At 41.0% G+C, this 21975-nt stretch overlaps 3 protein-coding genes across 5 annotated transcripts; 2 read left to right on the forward strand and 1 right to left on the reverse strand.

The window, feature by feature from the left end:
* Positions 1-4503, forward strand: iqcg (IQ motif containing G). 2 transcript variants are annotated; one of them, XM_035164284.2, is made up of 10 exons: positions 1-109; positions 445-574; positions 1581-1615; positions 1690-1812; positions 2201-2285; positions 2466-2639; positions 2896-2970; positions 3897-4028; positions 4142-4231; positions 4359-4503. In XM_035164284.2, exons 2-10 carry the CDS (start codon positions 446-448, stop codon positions 4479-4481), a joined length of 966 nt encoding a protein of 321 aa, XP_035020175.1. In that variant the 5' UTR covers positions 1-109; position 445; the 3' UTR covers positions 4482-4503. The 2 variants fall into 2 exon arrangements, with proteins under 2 accessions (XP_035020175.1, XP_035020174.1); XM_035164283.2 differs by having other exon boundaries at positions 4142-4503.
* Positions 4479-7825, reverse strand: si:dkey-29h14.10. Its single transcript, XM_035164287.2, has 5 exons — positions 7666-7825; positions 6586-6727; positions 6322-6360; positions 5683-5829; positions 4479-5522 (listed from the first exon to the last, which is right to left on the reverse strand). The coding sequence occupies exons 2-5, from the start codon at positions 6722-6724 to the stop codon at positions 5308-5310; spliced, it is 540 nt and encodes a 179-aa protein (XP_035020178.1). The 5' UTR covers positions 6725-6727; positions 7666-7825; the 3' UTR covers positions 4479-5307.
* rnf144b (ring finger protein 144B) lies at positions 7132-21975 on the forward strand. Of its 2 annotated transcripts, none has more exons than XM_035164286.2 (9): positions 7132-7252; positions 9873-9967; positions 12413-12685; positions 14051-14155; positions 15051-15111; positions 16458-16671; positions 18663-18807; positions 18931-19020; positions 20974-21975. In XM_035164286.2, the coding sequence occupies exons 3-9, from the start codon at positions 12509-12511 to the stop codon at positions 21142-21144; spliced, it is 963 nt and encodes a 320-aa protein (XP_035020177.1). In that variant the 5' UTR covers positions 7132-7252; positions 9873-9967; positions 12413-12508; the 3' UTR covers positions 21145-21975. The 2 variants fall into 2 exon arrangements, with proteins under 2 accessions (XP_035020177.1, XP_035020176.1); XM_035164285.2 differs by having other exon boundaries at positions 7137-7252; positions 9895-9967.

A 21975-nucleotide genomic window follows, 5' to 3' on the forward strand; every position in this document is an offset into this window, starting at 1 on the left:
GCAACATGTAAACTTGCAAACAGTCAGCTAAGATGGAACAGTTTCTTGTGAAGGATAAACAGAGTTTTTTTAACCCAGTGTGAGAGTGGCTGTTCCGGATTGAAGTGAAGTGAGTGACTGTTTTTTATCTGTTAGTGCTGATATCGTGTTTTACTGTGAATGAGATGTTAAAACTTAGCATCATGCTACAGTGAGCTGTTAGCTACCAGTTAGCCACACTGTTGTTATAAACCTCTTAGTGTGATGTTAACTCGTTGATCGATGAAAGTACAGACTTTGTGATAAGCAAAAGACTTATTCAACATGTTATGGTCAGTTCGGGTTATTAATGAGACATTGAATCATCATATTATCCTATTTTGGTTTGCAGCAACTCTGTCTGTGTAAATCCAATGCATGAAACATAGTGGATACTATGATTAATATCTCGGTCATTGTGTGCAGGATGTCGTTGTCCAAGATGCAGAGCCTGAGAGTGGCAGCTGTGCTGGAGGACTGCTCAGACCAGCTGGACATACTGGGACACAGTTTGACTGTGCAGATCAGCAGGGAGCAGGGCACTGAAGCTGCACAGGTGAGCTTCAATTTGTGGATGTCATGTTCACTGTCCACAAGAACATCTGTCAAACATCTGCCTGCTGCTGTGAGTTCCTGCTATAGCAGGTCCCAATGCATTTGAAAATGGCAAGAGCATCCAAAACCTAAAGAGTTAAACATGTTAAACTCAGCAATGGAATCAAAGGGAAACACTGGGGAACAACCAATAATTAGAATGACACCCAGTATAGCTCATAGCTCTGCCAAGGTCCAACAGGTCTTAAATTCAATTGAGCTGCACCAAATTGCATACACTTAAAGAAATCAGTTCCAAAATATACCAGATTTTTTTTCATCAAGATCCATACACAAATCAATAACAACAATCAATCAATCAATCAATCAATCAATCAAATTGTATTTGTATAGCCCATATTCACAAATCACAATTTGTCTCATAGGGCTTTAACAAGGTGCGACATCCTCTACCCAAATCAGTTAAATTGTCTAAAGATGCCTTATCTCACAATGTTAAAGTTTTGTTGAAATCGGTCCTGTAGTTTTTTCATAATATTGATAACAAACAAACCAACCACCTATGGACAGCGAGGAGAACATAACCTCATTAGCGGGGGTAATGAAAACAGGGAGACTGAACATGACTGAACAGACAATCCAAGGGGACTGGGGTGCACAAAGGAGGTACGGGAAATTGAACACAGGTGAAGCACATCAGGGCAGGGCAGAAAACTAGACAAAGAAAGGAAGTAAAGCAAGAAATAGACACACAAGAATAGAGGCTAAAAAGTAAAACAGGAACAAGTAAACCCAAACCCAGAGCTATGAATCCAAAATTTTAAACATACATTAAACTCATATTGTAGGGACCTAAATCTTTTTACACAGTCACATTATGGGGACTTCTCCTCCTTATGGGCCCAAAAGGCAAGTCCCTATAATGTAAATCATGACATTTTAAGGTGAAAACATCTGTTAGAGTTTCGGCAAGTAGTAATTATATGTGTGTGTGTGTTTTTTTTTAGGAGAGAGCCAGGCTGACCAAGCTGAGGAGGGACTGGTGAGTGGTGCAGAAAAAAATTATATTGCAAAAACCGTTTTTTTGGTCTAATTTCTCTTTGTCTCTCTCTGCAGTCAATACATCAAGCAGCAGACTTTCAAGCTGCATTCGGAGCTGGAGGAGAAGCAGAGTTTCACATCTCTGCTTCAGGTGGTGGAGGAAGAGGAGCAGAGGAAGAAGGCTGAGAAAATGCGAAGGTTTATTGATACTGATAATAATTAATCGTAACACACATGTTACATGTTTCTTGCATCACACTAGCAGCTGCATTTGCAACATAAAATACAAGTAAGACATGCAACACAAAGGATACATACATTTAGCATCACATTACATCCACAAAACACAGTTAATGGACCTTCAACATACTTTGATGTGGGATTAAGTTCCATACTTAACTTTAGGATCAACTGGTGCATAATGTACAAAAGAGTTTTAGGGACATTTAAAGGGAAGAAACATCAGAGATTTAGAAACTGTCTATTCTGAAGAGCCAGACAGACTTTATTCTTGTAATATTATTATTTTTTTCTATGACGGAAGAAGTCTGTGTTGTATCAATAATGCAAGTGTCTCTCCACCCAGAGAGGGAAAGAAGGAGCTGGAGCATAAAAAACTAACTCTACAGAGACAACAAAAGGAGCTTCAACAGAAAATGGAGAAATATGAGGTGAGAAATTTGGAGCAGATCCAAAAACCAAAGCAGTCTGCGTGAATGGCTGCTACAGCTGAAAGTGAATCTATTAATTTAAGCAAATTGATTCTTTATTTGAGGACAAAATTAAACCTGTTAGTTTGCAAGTTGTTGAAAGTCCAATGTGTCCAGAACTTTCATTTCCCCCCACCTCAGGACTTGTGCCGGCACAGGGCAGGCCTCAGGCGTCAGCTGGATGAGGAGTCATTACAGGCTGCTAACTGGAGGAGGATTGTGGAGAAAGACGCTGAGCTGCAGCTCCAACAGGCACAGAAGAGGACCAGCCAGGCTGAGAAGTTGCTGGAGGAGCAGCTGGAGGGGCAGCTGGAGGTGGGTCCAGTTGTCCACCTGTTCCATTGCAGCCTGGGTTCACAACACCTATACCCATAAACAACCACAGAAACAAATGCTTTCAAATTGAAATGTTATCTTCCTGTTCAGCTCCATTTTTTGCTCAGAGGACATATACCTCTCTTAGCGTGGTCTAAAATATTTTTTTCTTAGCTGTAGGCAGTAACAAATTTAAATTCAGACTCCAGAGTTAAATGTTCATGCCATCTCATCAGTTATGTCCCTTCTTTCTCAGATGCTGCAGAAACAGCAGAGGGAGGAGATGAGAGTTCACGAGGAGTCAAACAATTACCAGCAAAATCAACACCAGGTAATTCTACTCACAACATCAGATTATTGTGTACTGTGTAAATGTTGCTCTGTCATTAGCTTCGCTGCAGTTAAAATGAATCCTGCATAAATCACCTCAGTGCCAGTAGAGGTCACTGTACCAGCTACACACACAGTTTCACTGATGACATAGCATTCATTACAAGGGTGGATTTCTGCAGCTTTTAGTGTCAATCAGTCAATCAATCAATTTTATTTGTTAAGCCCGTATTCACAAATCACAATTTGTCTCATAAGGCTTAACAAGGTGCGACATCCTCTGCCCTTAACTCTCAACAGTATGGAAATATTAACACAAAAAAAATATTAACAGAGGAAAACTAGAACTGCGGATGTATGCCTCCACCAACCAGGACAGGTTCTGTGTACAAATTTCTTCATAAACTTTTGTTTCCAGATTCATATAAAGGTCAATTTAACCTGACAACTGAAAGATAGTCACTTTATCTTTGAGTCCAAGTGACAACTTTGGGCGAGAGGTGGGGTACAGCCTGGACAGATGGACAGGGTATCACAACATACAGAGACAAACAATCATTCACTCTCACATTCACACCTTCAGAAAAATTTAGAGTCTTCAATTAACCTAACCCCAATCTGCATGTCTCTGGACTGTGGGAGGAAGACGGAGTACCCAGAGACCCCCCACACAGACACGTGGAGAACATGCAAACTAACACGCAAGTCAACTTGGAATTCGAAGCAGGAACTCTTACTCTTTCTTATATGTCACAGGATGAAAAGGTCACAAACTGGCCCCTCATGGTTTCCATGCTGCTCCTGTTGTTTACTTCAAGTATTTATGTTGTTTAAGTCATGTTTTGCTAAAGATGCTGTCTCTCTTACTGTTAATATTTATCTAATGCTGCAGCAGAGTCTAATGTTGGTGTGGTTATTGTCGATCAGAGCTTGCAGCAGCAGCTGCAGCAGATGCAGCAGCGCACAGAGCTGATGCTGCTGGACAAGCAGGGGCAGCTGAACAACGTGTGCCGCAAAAGAACAGTGAACTTGGACAAACTGTCGGAGATGAGGAGGAGGGTGAGCAGCTCCTTGAGCCCAACACAACACAGTGAAGAGCTGCTGATGCTCAACAGGACACTCAGTCACTGCAGTGGATGATTATCACTAATTAGATTCTAATTTGTGTTCAGTTCAGGGAGATGGAGGAGGTGGTGATGGAGGACAGGCTGGAGCAGGAGAAACTGCTCCAACAGCAGACAGAGGCTAGAGCTGCTACTATGGTAAAGACACACTCAGAACTCAGATCAAGGACCCTCACTATCATGGTCTATCAGGTCCTTCTGTCCTGGTGGTTCATTGTACTGATCCCTAATTCTAAACCCTGTTCTGGGACCTTTGACCCTGCAGCTGCAGGCCTGGTGGAAAGGCTGCATGGTCCGCAGAGGCCTTGGCAGTTTTAAAAAAGCAGAGAAAGGCAAGAAAGGCAAGAAAGGCAAGAAGAACAAAGAAGGAAAAAAGAAGAAGAAATAGTTATGTTAAACATTTATTTTTGCTAATTTCAAACCTGTAACAAATACAAAAATTCAGTGGTACACTATATGTAAAGGTTACATAGAACATATCAACATCATATCATCATTACTGTATATGAAAGTATCAACAGGCACAATGGTAGCATATTGATTCACAGTCCTGAGTACAGACTTTGTGTTAAAGTATAACCTGAGCAAGGTCAAACACTTTTTATTACATAAATAATATCAAACATAAAAATGCAAGAAATCACAACAAGAAAAACTACTAAGTAGTCTACTGTTAAGGACCATAGGTCATACATTTTATCATCAACACCTTTATCATGATATGATAAGGATTCAGTCACAGTGTTTCAATACTATTTATCAATGCAGTTACACATTATAAAATACATTAAGTATATTAGGTCACAAAGAGATGACTCATTAGAACTATGTGGGAAATTTCCCACTGCTCTCAGCTTAATGTCCTTGTGTCTGACAGAGGAGCAGAATATCTGATATTACAAAACAGGAAGAGGATTATATAATAAATGGGCTTGGGGGAGCTGACGTTTCAGCGAACCAGCCGCCTTACAACACTTGGACATCTGCTATGAACTGTATTCTTTCAAGTCACATCTAAACCAGAGCAAAAACGTTGTGCTAGATCCTTACACTGATGTCACTCTAAATGTAAATGTAATGTAAAGAGTGTTAAAACTGTCTGTTCATTAATCCATTCCTCTATTCAACAGAAAATATGTAAGCAATAAATGACAAATTTTGTCAAATGTTATTTTGTTCATCAAAAAGGCTGAAAATGCTCTGGTTCCAGCTTCTTAACTGTGAGTATTCTCTGTCAAAGCATCACACTGGTGGATCTGCTCAGCATGCATGTAGTTGTTGTCTCCGATGATGACACAGTTGAGGTGGGAGCTGTGGATGTGGATGTTCGGAGGCTGCTCTGGTGAAACAGGACCGTGAGGAAGAGGAGCAGGTAATGGAGAAGTGTGCTCTGTCCTCTGCTGTCCATGGTTGCAGCTGCACCTCTGATCTGTAACATGGGGACAAATGAGAACAGTTTGAGAGGTGTGATGTGTTTGATACAACTACTACAAAAATACAAATACAACAAAATAGCATAGTATAAAATTCAGCTCAAGTGTGTTTTTTAGGTTTCTAGAAATATGCTGTTAGATAAACGTATTACCCACCATGCATGTGGAGCTCAGGTTTCTGCATTAAAGGCTGACTTTCTGCCACACCAGTTCTATAGGTGTTGTTACCTATGACGCAGTCGACCAGAGTTGAGTTGCTGATGTTTACAATCAAAATGGTTGACGGCGGACTTGGGAGTGCCACTGATTTAACAGAAGTCGAGAGAAAGAGAAAGAGAAGTTGGGAAGTTGTTGGTACAAAGTGATGTAATGGCAAAAATGTGTCACTACCACAAAGTTCCTGCATATATGGGGTTCCTCAATGAACAAACGCAATGAGAGGTCATTTTACGGCTCATCACTAGTTTACCAAGCTGCTGCATAAAATGCTGAATGTTTCAGTAATCAAAAATTCTAGAATTAATTTATCACATACATAAGTTTAAACTTGGTGAAATCAATCAGCCCATATTCACAGTTCACAGTTTGTCTCATAACATAACTTTACAAGGTGTGACATCCTCTGTCCTTAACCCTCAGTAAGAGTAAGGAAAAACTACAAATGTTCCCTAAGGCTGTGCTATGAGGCTAAATAAGTATTTGAAAAAATGAAAATAAGACCAACAGAAATAGTTTTTTTGTCTGATTAAAGACCCTGAAAGTTTGAACAGAATATAACATGAAAACAGAATTTACCTTGTGTAGTTTTATCCTCTTTCTGCTGATGGTTTTGAGCTTTAAAAACAGAAAGTGATGTTATGTGATGTTACATTTTACCTAATGATAAATTATCTTTTTAGGACTACATGCTTCTGGCCTACAAGGCAGTGCTGGAATACCAGTACACATTTGAGTGTGTCACTCCACACAAGTATAGACACAGAATCTGGACCAAGACATGGCAGCAAACAAAGCACTGAAACTGATTCCTGTTATAATTATGAAATGAATATATCATACCAGGGCAGCAGGTGACATTCTCACACAGCATAGTGTCTAATGGGAAGCAGAAGAGCTCACAGGCTCTTCTGCAGCTCTTCTGCGCCGCCACCTGGACCACCTGGACCACTCTCTGCATGTTGAAGGCTTTAACAGGCATCACCTGCAGTAGAGGAGAAGAAGAAGAAGCCGTGGGGGGGTCATCATCATCATCACAATAACATCTACAGAGCTGTTTTTGTAGGTCACAGGAACTTTGTTTTAGTGGCTGCAGCCCCTCAAGGTGGGGGACTTTTTACACCACAACTAGCAAAATACGGAAATAAGAGTAGAGAGGGGGCAGGGTGGGGTCATATCAATAACACAATCTGATGATATTTATCATTCATCTTGAAAAATCAAGTGAATGTTTAAGCTTTTTTATAAGCTCTGATGAAAGTCTGTTTAAGGATATGTTAGAGCTGTGTCTTCTCTACATGTACAGACTTTTCACAGCGGACATGTTGACATGTTACAGCTGGAAAATAAACTGTACGCGCTGTATTCACGCGCTGCATTCACGCGCACCTCAGAGAGACTACTTCCCGACTTGAGGTCGTTGCTGAGACTTCGGCGTGGGTTAAAAAGACACCGCCACACCTTTTGTCCAACTTCTGCATGATAACGAAGAGCAAAGAAAAGGGATCAGGTATGACAGGCGGATACATCATTTAAAGTTCTTGCACGTTAACCATACAAACGTCTGTGTTGGTGTATTGTTCGATGAGAGGTGGACGTGTAGTATGTAGCTGGCGTAACATTTGACTAGTTCACATTCAAAAATACCATTTGAAACCCATTGTAAAATGGTCTTAATTGCTCAATAAGTGATTATGTCGATGCCTTTTTCGAGTTTTCACGTGACTTTTCCCAGTCGGGCTGTAATTATTATTCTATTATATCTTAATATATCCGACACCACAAGAACGTACTATGTGGTCAACGGAACACCTGGACCTCTCCTGCTGTGACGGCTCAAAATGGCTGCTGTGAAAACTCATATAACAACTCTATAAACCGAAGAGACACTTACAGACATGAGGAGTGTTTAAATCAACTCACCTGGTTGCAGTGCTCTTTGTTTCATTCCTGTACAGCTGCTGACGGAGTGCCGCTCAGTGTTACACAGATATCATCCCTCACAGTCTCACTGATATAAACTACTCGCTGCTGTCAGGGAAATCCCAGACAGCAGCGCGCATGCGCACTTCACCTCGGGGTTTCCATTAGATATTATGTTTTATACTTGCATGATGCTTTTGGTACATGGCCCTGCTGCACATTTATGAAAAATAACAACAGAGTCTAAACACACATTTATTCAGTTGCTCAAAATATTGAATTATAATCTGATCATGGATTAGACATATGCCTCCTCACATATTCAACCAGCGTTGGCAACTTTCTGCTGCTTCTTTCATCTCTGTCAGACTTTTTCTTTTGTTTAAACAATGATGTTATGATAGACACTGTCTTTTCTCATGAAAGTTTTTTTTTCTGTTCGAAGGTTTAGTAGTTTTTCCTTACTCTTGTTGAGGGTTAAGAACAGAGGATGTGGCACCTTGTTAAACCCTATGAGACAAATTTTGATTTGTGAATATGGGCTTTGCAAATAAAATTTGATTTAATGTGATTGACTGGTTGGTTGATTGATTGATAAAATTATTGATTGGTTGATTGATTGCTTGATTGATTGATTGAGCCTACTTGTGTCTTAGTGTCTATAGTCTATATGTCTGTAGTCAAACCTTTAAAGTGAAATAGTTTTGAAGAAATGTTCTGGTGGCAAAACAAAGAAATGAACTCCACGGGAGTCATTCAAGACACCTATTAAGATTTGAAGTTTGAGTATGGAAACATGAAATATATATTTGTGATAACAAAGACAATAATAATATAAAGGTGAACAGAACATATTTTGTAAACAGTATTTTGCATTGTGTATGTTGCATTCACCTAAGAATGAATTTAGTATATGATCATTACATGTAGAGAGATGAGGGGTGTGCATGATGATCGGTAAGGGCGATCATCATTTATTTACAATACAGGTAAGCCATTTCTAAACAAGGGTATGCAAATAAGTGATGCAAGTTGTTAGTTACTGGACCACACGGTATGGTGACAATTTGTTTCACTTGGTTTCACTTTGTTTCACTTTGTTGCAAGGAAAATACTTGAAAGGGAATTTCTGAGAGCAGCAGTCACTTTGGCATTAACACAGCTTCCTGCCTTGTCTGTCACTTTTCTTTCTTTTGCATTAATCACTCTGTCTACATATATTCCATTCTAACAGCCAGGGCTGGCAGCAATATGTGAAACTTGACTGCCAGTCCCTTGTAAATGTAATTCTAATATATTGTAGGTGAAATTTCAGATTGTTCATACAGTTTAGTAGGAAGTCTTCAAAAAGTTTGACCAAAGGGTTAGTAGATTTTTCTAATAACACATATACATTCTTTATGTAAGTTTTAATTTCCAAAGTCTAAATGCTGTATTAAAATCTTTGCATCAGCCTGAAACTATTTTGGATGGATAAATGGATGGATGGATAAAATAAGTTACATTTAAACATACTGAATCTAAAACTGTGATATTAAAGTACATTACTGAAGCTTTTATCCAACACACCCAAGTTGTTACCTGAGCTCGCTGCCTGGTTATATTGAGCCTTCGAAATATGATTACTTAAGAGCTTACGTGGTCCAGGCACACACCTATTGGTGTCCGAGTATTGTTACAATAAGTCTGAGCACTCAGCAATCACAACGATATATCATTTAATTTTATACATTTTATACATAAAAATGCAAAAATCCCTCAAAATAAATAGCTTGGCACAATAGCTATAGTAACTATGATTATCATACAGGCCTATTACATTATTCAATTGCAATTTCTGCCAGTAGATCTCTTTCACCTAAATCGTACACACTGAAACTTTAAAGGAATAAGTTATGAGTTTACTACAGGCCTGAAGACAGAGGGCGCCAACATAACTCACGTGAGCACCATTTTTTCCCCACTGCCCCTGAAAGCAGCATGAGTTCGGTGGAATGACCAGTAGGGGCAGTCGAGAGTGACAATCAGTGGAGCTTCCTGGATGGAAACAAAACACGAGAGCGGAGCTGACACACACACACACACGCACACACACACACGTACACAAACACACACGTGAGTGCACGGAGCAGAGCTGCGAGCAGGACGTTTAAACATGTTTTTCTGAGGGAGCAGAGCTGATTATTCTAACAGCACAACACTGTTAGGACACATGTGTCTGTGCCACAGGGAGAAGAGCAGCACTGCGGCTGTGGATCTGGAATCAGGAAGCTCCGACACCCAGTGGTCCCCCACAGACAAGGTAGGTCCCCCCCAGCAGAACACACACACACACACACACACACACACACACACACACACACACACACACACACACACACACACACCCCATCATGTTCACCATGAAATGATTTAACACAGTGGATGCGTCAGTGTGTCAGTTTTGACCTATGCGACTGTGCAACCTTGGGAGGGATGCAGATGTGTCAGATTTCATGTTGCATGCACTGTAACAGATCAGATATTACTCTGGTACCACACTAACTGTACAAACATATCTCAGTCCTTTTAGGAAATGTTGTAATATCATTATTAACTGACCCCTTTATTAACTAACCTATGTAATTCAGTGTCCACTTCAGTGACTGTGTAAACTAATGTACACTGTGGAGGTTTGCATGTCCCCACTGCATCATTCCCATCGTTCATGCTGCTGGGTCTCAGCTGTATCTGCTCTTGTTTTCAGTCTCTCTCCCACAAAACACACACAGGTTATAAGGCCAGAAATTCCAGCGAGTGATTGCAGCTGAATAAATGATGCCAAATAATTACAGCTACACACTCTGTGCCCAGCTGCCTGCTCGCCAGCACAGTGGCACCCTGTGTCAACGCAGCAGCAGCAGCAGCTTTTCACCACTCTTACCCTCGGCAGGAAGGCCATGTAGACCTTGATCCATGAGGACTGCTAATCGCTGAACGATCAGCTCCACACCCTAAAAGAAACATTGAGTGCACAGGGGAGCTTTGATTAGTGAATAGCTCCAGGCAGGGATGATTCAAGTTTGATTGCTTGTCAGGGGCAGGTACTGCAGTAAGGATGGGTTTTGTAGGCCAGTGAGGAAAGTGCCCAGTATCTATCATACCTAAGGTGGCAGACACTGTCAGTTCTTAAGTAAATTGACTTCTATCTGATCTACTGATAGATGGTTACCCAGGTAATCTCCAGTTCCTGTAACCGATGACTGCTGTTGATCCGCCTCGCCTCTCTGATAGTAGTGCAGGATACACCATGACTGTGCAGAAATACTCACAAGCTCCACCATCAGTGATCTGCATGTATGCCACCATGGATCGATAGTACACAACAAAAGAGCACTCACTGAAAAAAATTTAGGACACTGGTAGTGGTGGTGGCTGTATTGATTTAAGCTGCTCCAAAGTTCCCAACAGCCAACTTTAACAGTCTGCTGAAATGGAGAACATTGTGCTTGGGATAACTTGTGATTATAGCAGCCGCCTCGGCTGCAGTGTGTTTTTAACGCCACCGTTTCCTGTGTGACCCTGTTCTGTGCACAACCACTGTTATCTACAGGATTAGCTGCAAATCCAAGATTATGGTGTTATTATTTCTCATGCTTTTTGGGATTGCACCGCCGGATGAACCAAAGGGATGGTTTTGGGGTTTTGTTGACTTTAATTCCCGTTAACACTAGATTAGATATTTATTATCCACCATCTCTGGTAGTAGTAAGTAAACAGCTGTTTGTGTATTAAATTATTATATTATTCTACATTGGTCCAGACTTACTGTATCTCAACCACTGCACAGATTGCCATACAATTTGGTGCAGAAATGTATGTTTCCCTCAGGACTAATTAAAATAACATCTGACCTATTAGCATGCATCATTCCACTGACCACCTGGTAAAATTTCTGAGTTTAAAATTTGTCCAATACTTTGGTTTGTGACCAAATACCTGTCCCATTACTCAGCTGTGATTAGAGTCTAGTGTTGACTGGTGAATAATAGAATGCTATGCTAAGCTAAGCTAAGTGAAAGTGGTAAACAGTAGTATTATTGTGAGTATGTTAGTGAACATTCAGTTGAGCCTGGCATGACATGTTGAACTTTAGCAGCACTCATGACTCAGCCAAGGCCCAAAAGTCCCCTCATGAGACCATGTTTAAACTTGGAATTTTTCCCTTTTCATTAAGATCCATGAATTATTCTCTGAGAAATCAATGAAAATATTGCAAAACATCTCGCAATGTTAAAGAAAGTGAATTAAATTCATGGATCTGCCCCCTGATCCGGATCCGCACCAAACATTTAATGGGTTCTCCCCTGACCAACACCACATCCTTCCAACAAGTTTTCTGGTAATCCATGTGGTAGTTTTAAGATAACTGTAGAACCCGGGAAAAAACAGGCCTTAGACTTTGGCCTTAAAAATACGTCCAATCATCTAGTACAGACATGTTGAATAATCAACATTACTGCAGTAATTACCCATCATTATATTTAGCTTCATGCACCACACAGCTTTTAACAGTGACTAATTCACATGTCAGGTAACAAGGCAATGACAGTGTGTTGCTTCAGAGAGAGGTGAAGTCATCAGCGTTGCTACACCAGTTACCAGAAGGAATGAGAGGTGCTAGAAAGGGTGCAGTGTTGTCTGAGAGCCAGGTAAACTGTAACAGGAGAAGCACAGTGCTTCACCTCTGTGCTGTTTTTGCTTTCAGGAAAATGGCGACTGTGGCTCCTCTCTGTCCCTAACAGAAGGGCTAGGAGCAGCCTGATCCCTTCTTGCTTCCCTCCCCGCCTGACTCGCCCCCTACATGGCCAGCAGGAGTCCCACCCTGAGCCAGGAAGCCAGGGATTCTGTACCCGGGACCCCTGAGGCTGGCGCTGACTCTCAGCCGGGGCCCGGGGTCTTCTGCAAGCTGTGCCTCAGTGAACAGCCATCTGCAGCCACCAGCCAACTGCAAAGCTGCAACTGCAACTTCTGCACCGCCGTAAGTAAAGACGTACCCACTTCATTAGAGATATTTACAGCAGATAATGCTCAAATTCAAGTATTTGTTTGAACAGTGAAGGACACCTTAGCTGCAATGGATCTCAAACCTGTGAACCTTGGTTACTGAAGCAGAACATGGGTCCTCCAAGCTATATTTAGATTGTCTCAAAGAAGAAAAAGTTTATATCCCCTGCTTTGCTTATGTCTTAATTATTGTGTGTGGGTGTGTGAAAGTTGTACAAAAGGGATCCAACAACCCAATTTTTTTGGGGGGTAATTTAGGCAAAAGTCCAGCATTAAAATGACCTGGGATGGGATGCTCCTCTTTATTGTAGCACCACTTCCTGTTTTAGGATCCTAAAATAGATATTGTATATTACAGCTTTCGTGAAATGATGCAGTTTCAACACAGGACTGACTTTATCTCACTTTCTTTGAATTGGAAATTTTTGTGATTCTCCCAAACATTTTTTTATATTTTCTACTTGGAATTCCAAAATATCACCTGGCAGAGAGAATTATATGATTAGTCTGATTTTTTTATTACAGAATTATCGAGGTCTGCTACTACACTGTTCTTGTTCCTCTAATACGTGCCTGTCTGGTATGTATAATTTTATGCTCTGACACAGAAAGGTTGTCAGATAACGGCAGGTGTTAATATCCGTCCGTGCTTGCTACGTTGTCAGTGTTTTGCACGCACAAGGTCACACAGATAGAACACGCACACACACCGTGTCACGGGGGAAGGAGGGAGGGAGATGGATAAACTGTGCTTATCAGTTGGACTGCATTGTATGAACCTAGTTCTCCAGCACACACTATTGCTTGTGTTTTATCATGTTAAATGGGAAAGCACATGATGAGCACAAGTTTGTGTTAATAAATTAGTTTAAAGATACAGCCCAGATCGCTACAACAGATTTGTTTGTCATCTTCCACCGAAAAGTGACAAATGTTTTTAGTTTCTGTTCCTCCAAACTGCCTGCCTTTGCGCAATGTTTACATGGTTCCTCCTACTCCTCCATAATTGGTGGCTGAGGTACTGTGACTTATGACGTGAGGCTGCTCATAAGAAATCTCTGTTTATGTGGAATTTAGTTTTGCCCTGTTTGCACAACAGCTCATTTTTCCTTTGTTTTTGAATTTGACTATATTTGTCATCAGTAGATTTCAGTGTTTTGATCTTTTGTGTGTTTTGTATAGTTTTTCATCCAGGGTGGATGGTGAAGATAAAATATATGCCTATGATGTGTTGTATGTGTTGCTGTTTGCAAGGGCATGGCATGTGTGATGTATTTTATTACTATTGGTTCCTTTCGATATCCAGACTAATGGTGCCGTGTTGTTCCTCCCTCGCCAGTGTTTGCAGCAGTATGTTCAGCTGGCCATCATGGAGGGTGGGGGGGCACCCATCACCTGCCCAGATATGGCCTGCCAGAAGACCGGCGTGCTATTGGACTCTGAGGTCTGTCCTGTTTAAAACCAACTATATCTAGGTCATGAGGAGTAAAATACAAAAATTATGTTGATTTCCCAATTTAAAACTGGTTTGAGGCAAATACATTTTGATATATTTCTAAGTTGCTGGCTCCACCAGTTTGTTTGTGCAAGCTGACTTGTTTTGTAAGATATGATGTGGGTTGGATTAACTTAGGTCAGGTGTTGTGAAAATCCAGTGAATCCAACCTTAACAAAAGTTATGAGAGAATTCCTGTTTTTCCCTTGCGTGAATTGTAGAATGTGGTAATGTGAGCCGTCACACAGAAAGTGAAACCCTGTGAGCTGTTAGACATCACACACTCAACGCAGTTAGCCCGTCAAAGAAGAAGCTGATTCACAAACACATGGCAATTCTGCCCCTTGCTTCCTCATTTGCAATTCTTTTTTGTCCGAAAACGACTGCATTAAGTCACTTACTGTAAGAAAAGCCTCTTTAAAACAATATTAAAGTATTACTCAGGGCAAATAACATACACAGCAGGCAGCTTTAATGCGTATAGTTTTGATTGAAATATTACAATATTGTATTGTACTAATTTCTTCCTCTGAGCGCTGAGAAATAATTCAGCAATTTGCAGTTGCTAGGTAACCACTTTATCCTGGATGATATTTGAAGTATTGCAAGCACATTAAATAATCTTGACCACTTGGCTTTTTTTGCACATTTCTGTTCGGGTTTACATGTAAATGACTTCAAACTTCATTTTTACCAGACGTGCAATGGGGTTATATGAAAATCCGCAAACCTTATTTTCAAACCCCTGTGATCTCTTTATGAGTGCTTAAGCTCAAAATTCATTGTCCGATATCAGACTGAATAAAACATGACTAAAGCCCCTCTGTGTGCCTGGTGATTGCAGATAGCCAGCCTGGCTGCAGCGGATCAGGTGGAGCTGTATCAGCGGCTGAAGTTTGAGAGAGGTAGGTATTGTTGCATTAGCGTGATGATGGCTGGTGACAGGCAGTGGGCTATTTCAGGTCACACCACAGCTGGGGGCATTACACTAGCTCCACAGCGTGCTGAGCTTCACATGCCTGGGATACTGTGGGACCTCCAGTATTGTCCAGGAGGTGACTGAAACTGGGGCTTTAATACCTTCAGGGAATTCTATAGCAAATCCTTTAAAAGACTCATGTAACTATTCTGAGTGATGTGACGTATTGTATGACCCATGCATAAATGATTGCACTTATATCCCGGAAATGTTTTGTGAATATCAGTCCTGCTTTGGAGCCCGACAAACAGCAAAGTGTTGAAATAGCTTTCTGTTGACATTTACAAACTGCAAACAGGTTAGTTGGCCTTGCAGCTATATTGGGCTTTTTCCAGTTGCACAGTAACAATATGCTGTAAAGCCAATAACAGTTATAGTTTACTCAGACCATAAATCACAAGACTAATAATGTTTTAGCTAGTGGTCTGTGTGTCAACCACTGTGGTCCAGACTGAATCTTATTGTGAAATGTGGCCCCTCAGGATAAATTGTAATAGCTAACTCATCCAACCATCATCACTTTTAAATTGAATCATTAGAAATATTTAGGTAATAAACAAATGTATGCAAGATTAATAACATTTCCATCAGCCTCAGTTCCGCTGTGTTCAGTGTCAACTAGCATGCTAACAAGCTAAACTAAGAATGTGAAGATGATTAAACCGTCAGCTTGTTACTATCATCATTGCAGGATAGCATGAATAAAAGAGCCTCACAGAGCCGTTAGCATGTCGACTTTTAAAACCTTTTAGTATTTCAGATGCTAAGCTTCACATGATTAAGATTTACATTATATGTTCAGTATGTGTGCCTCTCTGTGTGTACCATGCTACACTAAGATAGTACATATGACTGTTTCTGCTAAACATTAGCATTTACATTAACAGTGTAAAATGTAGAAATAATGTTACTTTTTTTAGGGCAGCAATGAAGAATTGTTCTCATTGTTGATTAATCTGTTCAGTGGACTTTTCTGTCTCCAGCTCAAAACCCAGATAGATCATATTATGTACAATGATATAAAAGAGAGGAAAAAAGACAACTTGCATCGAACCAGTTAAGACTTTTTTTATCTTGAGAAATTCTTTTTTTTTATTAATTTCCAGCCAATCCAGTAATTGACTAATTGTTTTAGTTCTAAACCATTGATGAACATGAAAAACAAGTCAGACCACTATTTGTCAATATTACTTGGCTATATGTACAAAACATGCATATATCTCTGCACCTACTTCATGAAACTATTGTCAATCTCTCTCTTTGCCTCTGCAGGAGTGAAGCTGGACCCCAGTAGAGCCTGGTGCCCAGTGGTTGAGTGCCAGGCGGTGTGCAGTGTGCAGCCAGGCTCTGAGGGCCAGCCCTCTGCTGTGCGTTGCCCAACCTGTCACACCGTCTTCTGCTCCGGCTGCAGAGGCCCCTGGCAGGACAGCCACACCTGCCCCGAGCGCCAGCCCATGATGTCACCCTCACCCTCTCATGAAAGCAGGTCAGTCAGTTGGCTGCTCGGTCAGCCGCCCGCCGCCTGCAGCCACAGTGTGAACTTTGAAAATGATACTGTGCGTGCTGAAAGCAGGATTAGTGTGTGAGACAGACTGAGGGTGTACACAATGAACACCTTTTACTGCTGCTAACGGAACCCAGGTGACTGAATGGTGATGGCAATAATTGGTTTTGAAATAGTTCATTTTAAACTGTAAAGGTTTATGGTTTATATTCACTCATCCCCTTTCAAAGAGTTTAAATCTCATAAAATTCAATTATTGATATTTTTATGAGGAAAATCCCATCCTTCCATTTAATCTGAATGGAACTGACAGTTGTAGTTTCAGAAGTGAGTGGATCACTGAGTGGATCATATAAGTGATGTGTTCGTCATCTCCCTGTGGAGAGCTGAAAACAAACGTTATTTCAGGATTAATGGCCCCGTATTCCTCAGTAGTGCCCTCTGTGTAGTCCCTGTTGTACTGTTACATGACTGCGCAGCTCTTCACTGTGGCTCTGCCTCACTGACTGATGTCATTGGAGACTGGCTGTGTTGTGTTGGAATTTCATTGTCTCTGTGCCAAAGGGAGGTGAAGGATGGGCACTGAGCCGCTCTGAGTTAGTCCACTGTACAGAAGGAGCCTGCGCTGTAGTGGAGCTGTGGTCTCTGCAGTGGGATGTGGAGGATGGAGCAGGCTGAGTGAGGGAAAGTCATCTTTAGATTTGAACTTAGATTGAGTATAATATACATTTGACAGGCAAACATAGTTTTATTGTACTACTCTGTACTTACTCGGGTTAGGATTCCAAAATCCCTCAGTGTAACTCCCCCTTAGAGGTTTCTGACTAGGAAGTAGGATAAGTTATTTTCACATTTTATTTTTAAATTCACCTCATTTGATTCCCTTAAATAATAATGTTATTACTGCTTCTGTTCTCTGACATTGTGTTCATATTATCCACTCTATTTAAGAGGGGTTGTTAATTCTTCCTAATTTGTCTGTGACAAGTCGTGTTTCTGTTCCACCTTTATTATTTTCAGTCGACATTGAAGCTCTATGTCAGCAGTTGCTGTAGGAGCAGTTAACTGATTTTTGTTTCTGTGAGTCAATGTACAGATTGTTTGGTCTTATCCACGCTTGTTTACATCATGCCACTTTTATGGCTTTGCCAAGGGAATATGTGGTTGCAATTAGAGCTGAACAATTAATTAAAAATATTTTAGAAATCACAATATGGCCGAGTGACATATCCAAATCTCCGGAGCTACAGTTCTTTTTGATAAAAGTAAAATGTGTACATATTGCTATATATGAAGCTTTTTGGTGCTACATAGATGCCCGGGCCTACAATGTATTTTCTCCAGATGACGATAGCTACTTGGTACAGACCCAAGCAGAAAGAAATTATATCATCACTTTTTTTCCTGTGAAAATGAAATACATCAATTCCCATTCCCATTAAAAGGTTCCCTCTTATTGCAAATGCAATATCTGTCAAAAATAATGGCATTGTGATAGTTTTTTCTCTATTATTTAGCCCTAGTAGCTTATCCTGATAGTGCTTTCTTGGTTATTTTGTGACAATTCACTGAACTCACATTTATAGATGCTCACACTAATTCATGCTACCTGCCCTGCACCAGCAGACATTCAAAGTTAGCAACAGATATGTAATTTTTAAAAGCGAGATAATTCCATCAGGACAACGCTAAAGGGATAGTCAATATTTGATTTGTTTTTATAAATGAGATTGTATGAAATGTTTGCCTGTACAACTTTAAATTCTGTTAATTCAGGTTTAAGGATATGTCATCAAAGAAAATTCTATGTGATTATAAGTAGAATGGAAACTCCTCAGGTTGTTGTAGCCCTCAGTCATGACTTTGAGGTTATCGATAGCACTGCTGCCCTAAATTGGGCTCAGAGAATATTTCCTTCATATCTTTCCCTCATATATACCTCATATTTGTTGTGCCCTACTCTCTATCCACAGGGGCCGCTCCTACAGCCACTCTGACATGCCCATCAAACAGTGTCCCATGTGTGGCATCTACATAGAGAGGAACCAGGGCTGTGCACAGATGCTGTGTAAGAGCTGCAAACACACCTTCTGCTGGTACTGTCTGCAGAACCTGGATGTGAGTCCCGCTGCAACACACCTCAAAACATCTCAGCCTACTTCAGTGCCTTCAGCTTGTTTTTGAATTCCCTCAGTGATTAATAGTCAGCTAATTTCTTGTCTAAACATTTTGTAAATGTAGGGGGACATCTTCCTGAGGCACTATGACAAGGGACCATGCAGAAACAAGCTGGGACACTCCAGGGCCTCTGTGATGTGGAACAGAACACAGGTGAGGCCTCTGCGCAGACCCCAGAGCGGACCCAAGCTGTGTCCCAGTTCAGGGGCCACGGTCACCTTCATCATCCCTGTAGGCCACTTAAGGCAGTTCGACGTCCAGGTCCAAAGAGGATTTCGTATCCGCGTCACCAGCTTGTCCTGCCCTGACTGTTGCATTGTTAACTACTTTGAGCCACTGCACTTACTGAAGCTCGGCCTCCCTCATACCTAGTTATGATCACTATGTCCTCTAACCTAACATGTAATTATTTTTTTTAAGTTGAGGTTTCAAGGCGCCATGGTTCTTTAAACATTTGTACTGTTAACTATTTGACTGAGTTGAAGCCTGAAGGTATTTATCTCCAGCGCACAATGAATCTTGGGATAGGTTGGGCCGAGAAGATTCCAGTTATTGCTTCCTTCGGGGCTCCGGAACGGAAGTATTCATTTCTTGGCTGCATTTGAAGGAGCCTTGGAAGTAGCATGGCCCAGTCGTGCCACTGTGACACAGTTGGTCAAATGCAGCCCCGGAAGGATGCGCCTCCTGAAATGGAGCACAGCTATACAGTATCCATTTCAGGGTTGTGGTGACGTGCTATTGTCTAAATGGATTAGACTGCAGAACCACCCATCCATAAGTGGCAGCTTATTCCATTCATGGCTTTGATTTTAGTAAAACTGCTCTATCACATTATCAGGATTGGATGTTAAAGATTTTGGACTCTGTCCCGGCTGCACTGTTGTGCCTGCCAATTCAGTGAGTCACTGTAGAAACGCCTGGTGAAGAAAACATTAGAGAAACCAATGCTGGACAGTAACATTTAATTGTTACATGTTTCACTTTATGTAAAGCTTTAAACCGTGTCTATAAACACAAGTGTGTCTAATCTTTGAACAAACTAATTCACTGTCTCACTTAGGAAACTTCATCTGTGCATCTGCTGTTAATTGTATTGGGGAATTTCCCTTTAAAGTCTCTTTCAGCTCGTTGTTAGTGGTTTGTTGTTTTCCACCAGTGTGCCCAAATAATCCTTTATCAGACATTAAGCTGAACTAATCCCTGCACTAATCTTAAATTCCTGCACTTTAATGAAGTCGTCCATTCAACAAAACAATGACAATTGGCTACCAAATCTACTTTCTCTCTATTTTCCCTGATGCCATTATCTCACGATTAGCCTCAGTTTTCCCTGAACCTCCTTGTTGTGTGTTGGCGTGCCTGCGTCACTGAGTGTTGTCCCTTGCAAAACAGGTCCTGGCAGAATAAGTCACACCCTTGCTTAGGTCCTCTAAGTTTTACAGTCTGCTTGTGAAAAATTCCTTTTGCCACTCTAACTCCTTCTTAGCTGCCTCCAACCACTGCTGTTGTAACAGGACATCAAGAGTTAACATATACTGGGTACATTTAGACAACATTATGATTCATAGTGGTACACACTACACCAACCATGGATTTTTTTATGGTGCTACAACAGCACGCCTTCAGCCACAACTGTGTCAGTTAGTTTCCATCAGTAGTGTTGGGAAATAAGGCCTCACAGTCAGTATCTCAGTTCTTGTTTGTGGTTGGGTTGAGGTCAGTGTTTTGTGCAGGCCAAGTTCTTCCATAGAAAATGAATAAAACCATATTCTTTGTGCATACTAACAGTAAGTTGCTTGAGTGTGACATTTTTGTTCCATCAACAATTCACTCGCACCATCTGTCACTGGTTTCAACATTAAAGTAGAGCAGTATTAAACTGTAAACTGTATTCTAAGCAGCTTGTTTACAGTAATGATGTACAGGTGTTAAACGTGAAAGATAATTAACCTAAATTATAAAGTTGCAGACTGTAAAACAAACACTTCCCTCTGGGTTAGTCACTATGAGCAACCTCCTTAAAATGCTACATAGGTGTTTGGCCTATTGTTAATATGAAAAAATGGATTTGATTGATTATTGATTGATGGGTGTGTGTTCCTTCAGGTGGTGGGTATCCTGGTGGGGGTCAGCATCATTGTGCTGGTGACATCTCCACTCCTCCTGCTGGCCTCACCCTGCATCTTGTGCTGTGTCTGTAAGCCCTGCCGAGGGAAGAAGAAGAAGAAGAAGAAGAGGAAGAAGGACGTCAGTCAGCCGGACTCCTCCACATCATAGCAGCTCCTCCCTCTCATTGGCCCAGCCCACTCCTGATGTTGCCGAAAGAAACCAACAAAGTGCAAGTGGTGGAAAAGAATGAACATAAGGAACAATGGAGTACTTCTTCTTTGCTCTACAGACTGGAAGCCTCGTCGGTGGGATGGTGGAAGTGTAACTGTGAGGAGACTGAATGTAACAAATTCATCTAAGATGTTTCCGGATGCACACCTGGACGCAAGGAGAAGGCAGTGAGAGTTCTCCTGGAATGAGCTCTGTCTTTGTCTCTCGCTCTCACACTAACACACACACACACACACACACACACACACACACACACACACACACACACACACACAGAGTTAATGCCACCTTCATGTGCCAAATGTCATGATGCCAAACCAGAGGTGTTAGGTGCTCAAGTGCCTCACTCTACAGTGCCTGGTGCTTGGTTCTATTTGCTTTGCCTTCCATTCTATCTTTATCTTATGCAAAAATGTTAGCATTATAAAATCGGACAACAGTCAGGATCACACAGGGTCGTAAATCCCTAGTTAAAAAAGTGAAATATTCTTTCATAATGGGAGAAGGCAAATGGTATTATGAAATATGATAGGGCTTCAGTGTTGCACAGAGAACTTTTCTCCTGCAAGTGTGTATTGTTTCCATCTGGTGTATGTTCCAGACCAAAGGCTCTAAAGGATAACGTGTACTTTTCTAAAAGTGTGTCAATATGTATTTAAGGGTTATGTGTGTATGTTATCATTTCTACATTTATGTTGATGTTTCTGCATCAGATATTTTATAAAAGCACCACTGTAATTGAAATAAACATAGTGTATTGTACATGCA

This window comes from Hippoglossus stenolepis, chromosome 8 (genome assembly GCF_022539355.2).
Source record: "Hippoglossus stenolepis isolate QCI-W04-F060 chromosome 8, HSTE1.2, whole genome shotgun sequence".
Classification (NCBI taxonomy): domain Eukaryota; kingdom Metazoa; phylum Chordata; class Actinopteri; order Pleuronectiformes; family Pleuronectidae; genus Hippoglossus; species Hippoglossus stenolepis.

Bases quoted from the DNA above. Each gene is read 5' to 3' on its own strand.
- iqcg (XM_035164283.2), top strand. From the start codon at position 446: ATGTCGTTGTCCAAGATGCAGAGCCTGAGAGTGGCAGCTGTGCTGGAG. The intron at 1,616-1,689 runs GTGAGTGGTGCA...CTCTCTCTGCAG, and splicing joins ACCAAGCTGAGGAGGGACTG to TCAATACATCAAGCAGCAGA. The intron at 2,640-2,895 runs GTGGGTCCAGTT...CTTCTTTCTCAG, and splicing joins AGCTGGAGGGGCAGCTGGAG to ATGCTGCAGAAACAGCAGAG.
- si:dkey-29h14.10 (XM_035164287.2), bottom strand. From the start codon at position 6,724: ATGCCTGTTAAAGCCTTCAACATGCAGAGAGTGGTCCAGGTGGTCCAG. The intron at 6,361-6,585 runs GTATGATATATT...CTGTTTTTAAAG, and splicing joins GAATGTCACCTGCTGCCCTG to CTCAAAACCATCAGCAGAAA. The intron at 5,830-6,321 runs GTAAATTCTGTT...CTGTTAAATCAG, and splicing joins AGAGGATAAAACTACACAAG to TGGCACTCCCAAGTCCGCCG.
- rnf144b (XM_035164286.2), top strand. From the start codon at position 12,509: ATGGCCAGCAGGAGTCCCACCCTGAGCCAGGAAGCCAGGGATTCTGTA. The intron at 14,156-15,050 runs GTCTGTCCTGTT...TGGTGATTGCAG, and splicing joins GCGTGCTATTGGACTCTGAG to ATAGCCAGCCTGGCTGCAGC. The intron at 18,808-18,930 runs GTGAGTCCCGCT...TTGTAAATGTAG, and splicing joins ACTGTCTGCAGAACCTGGAT to GGGGACATCTTCCTGAGGCA.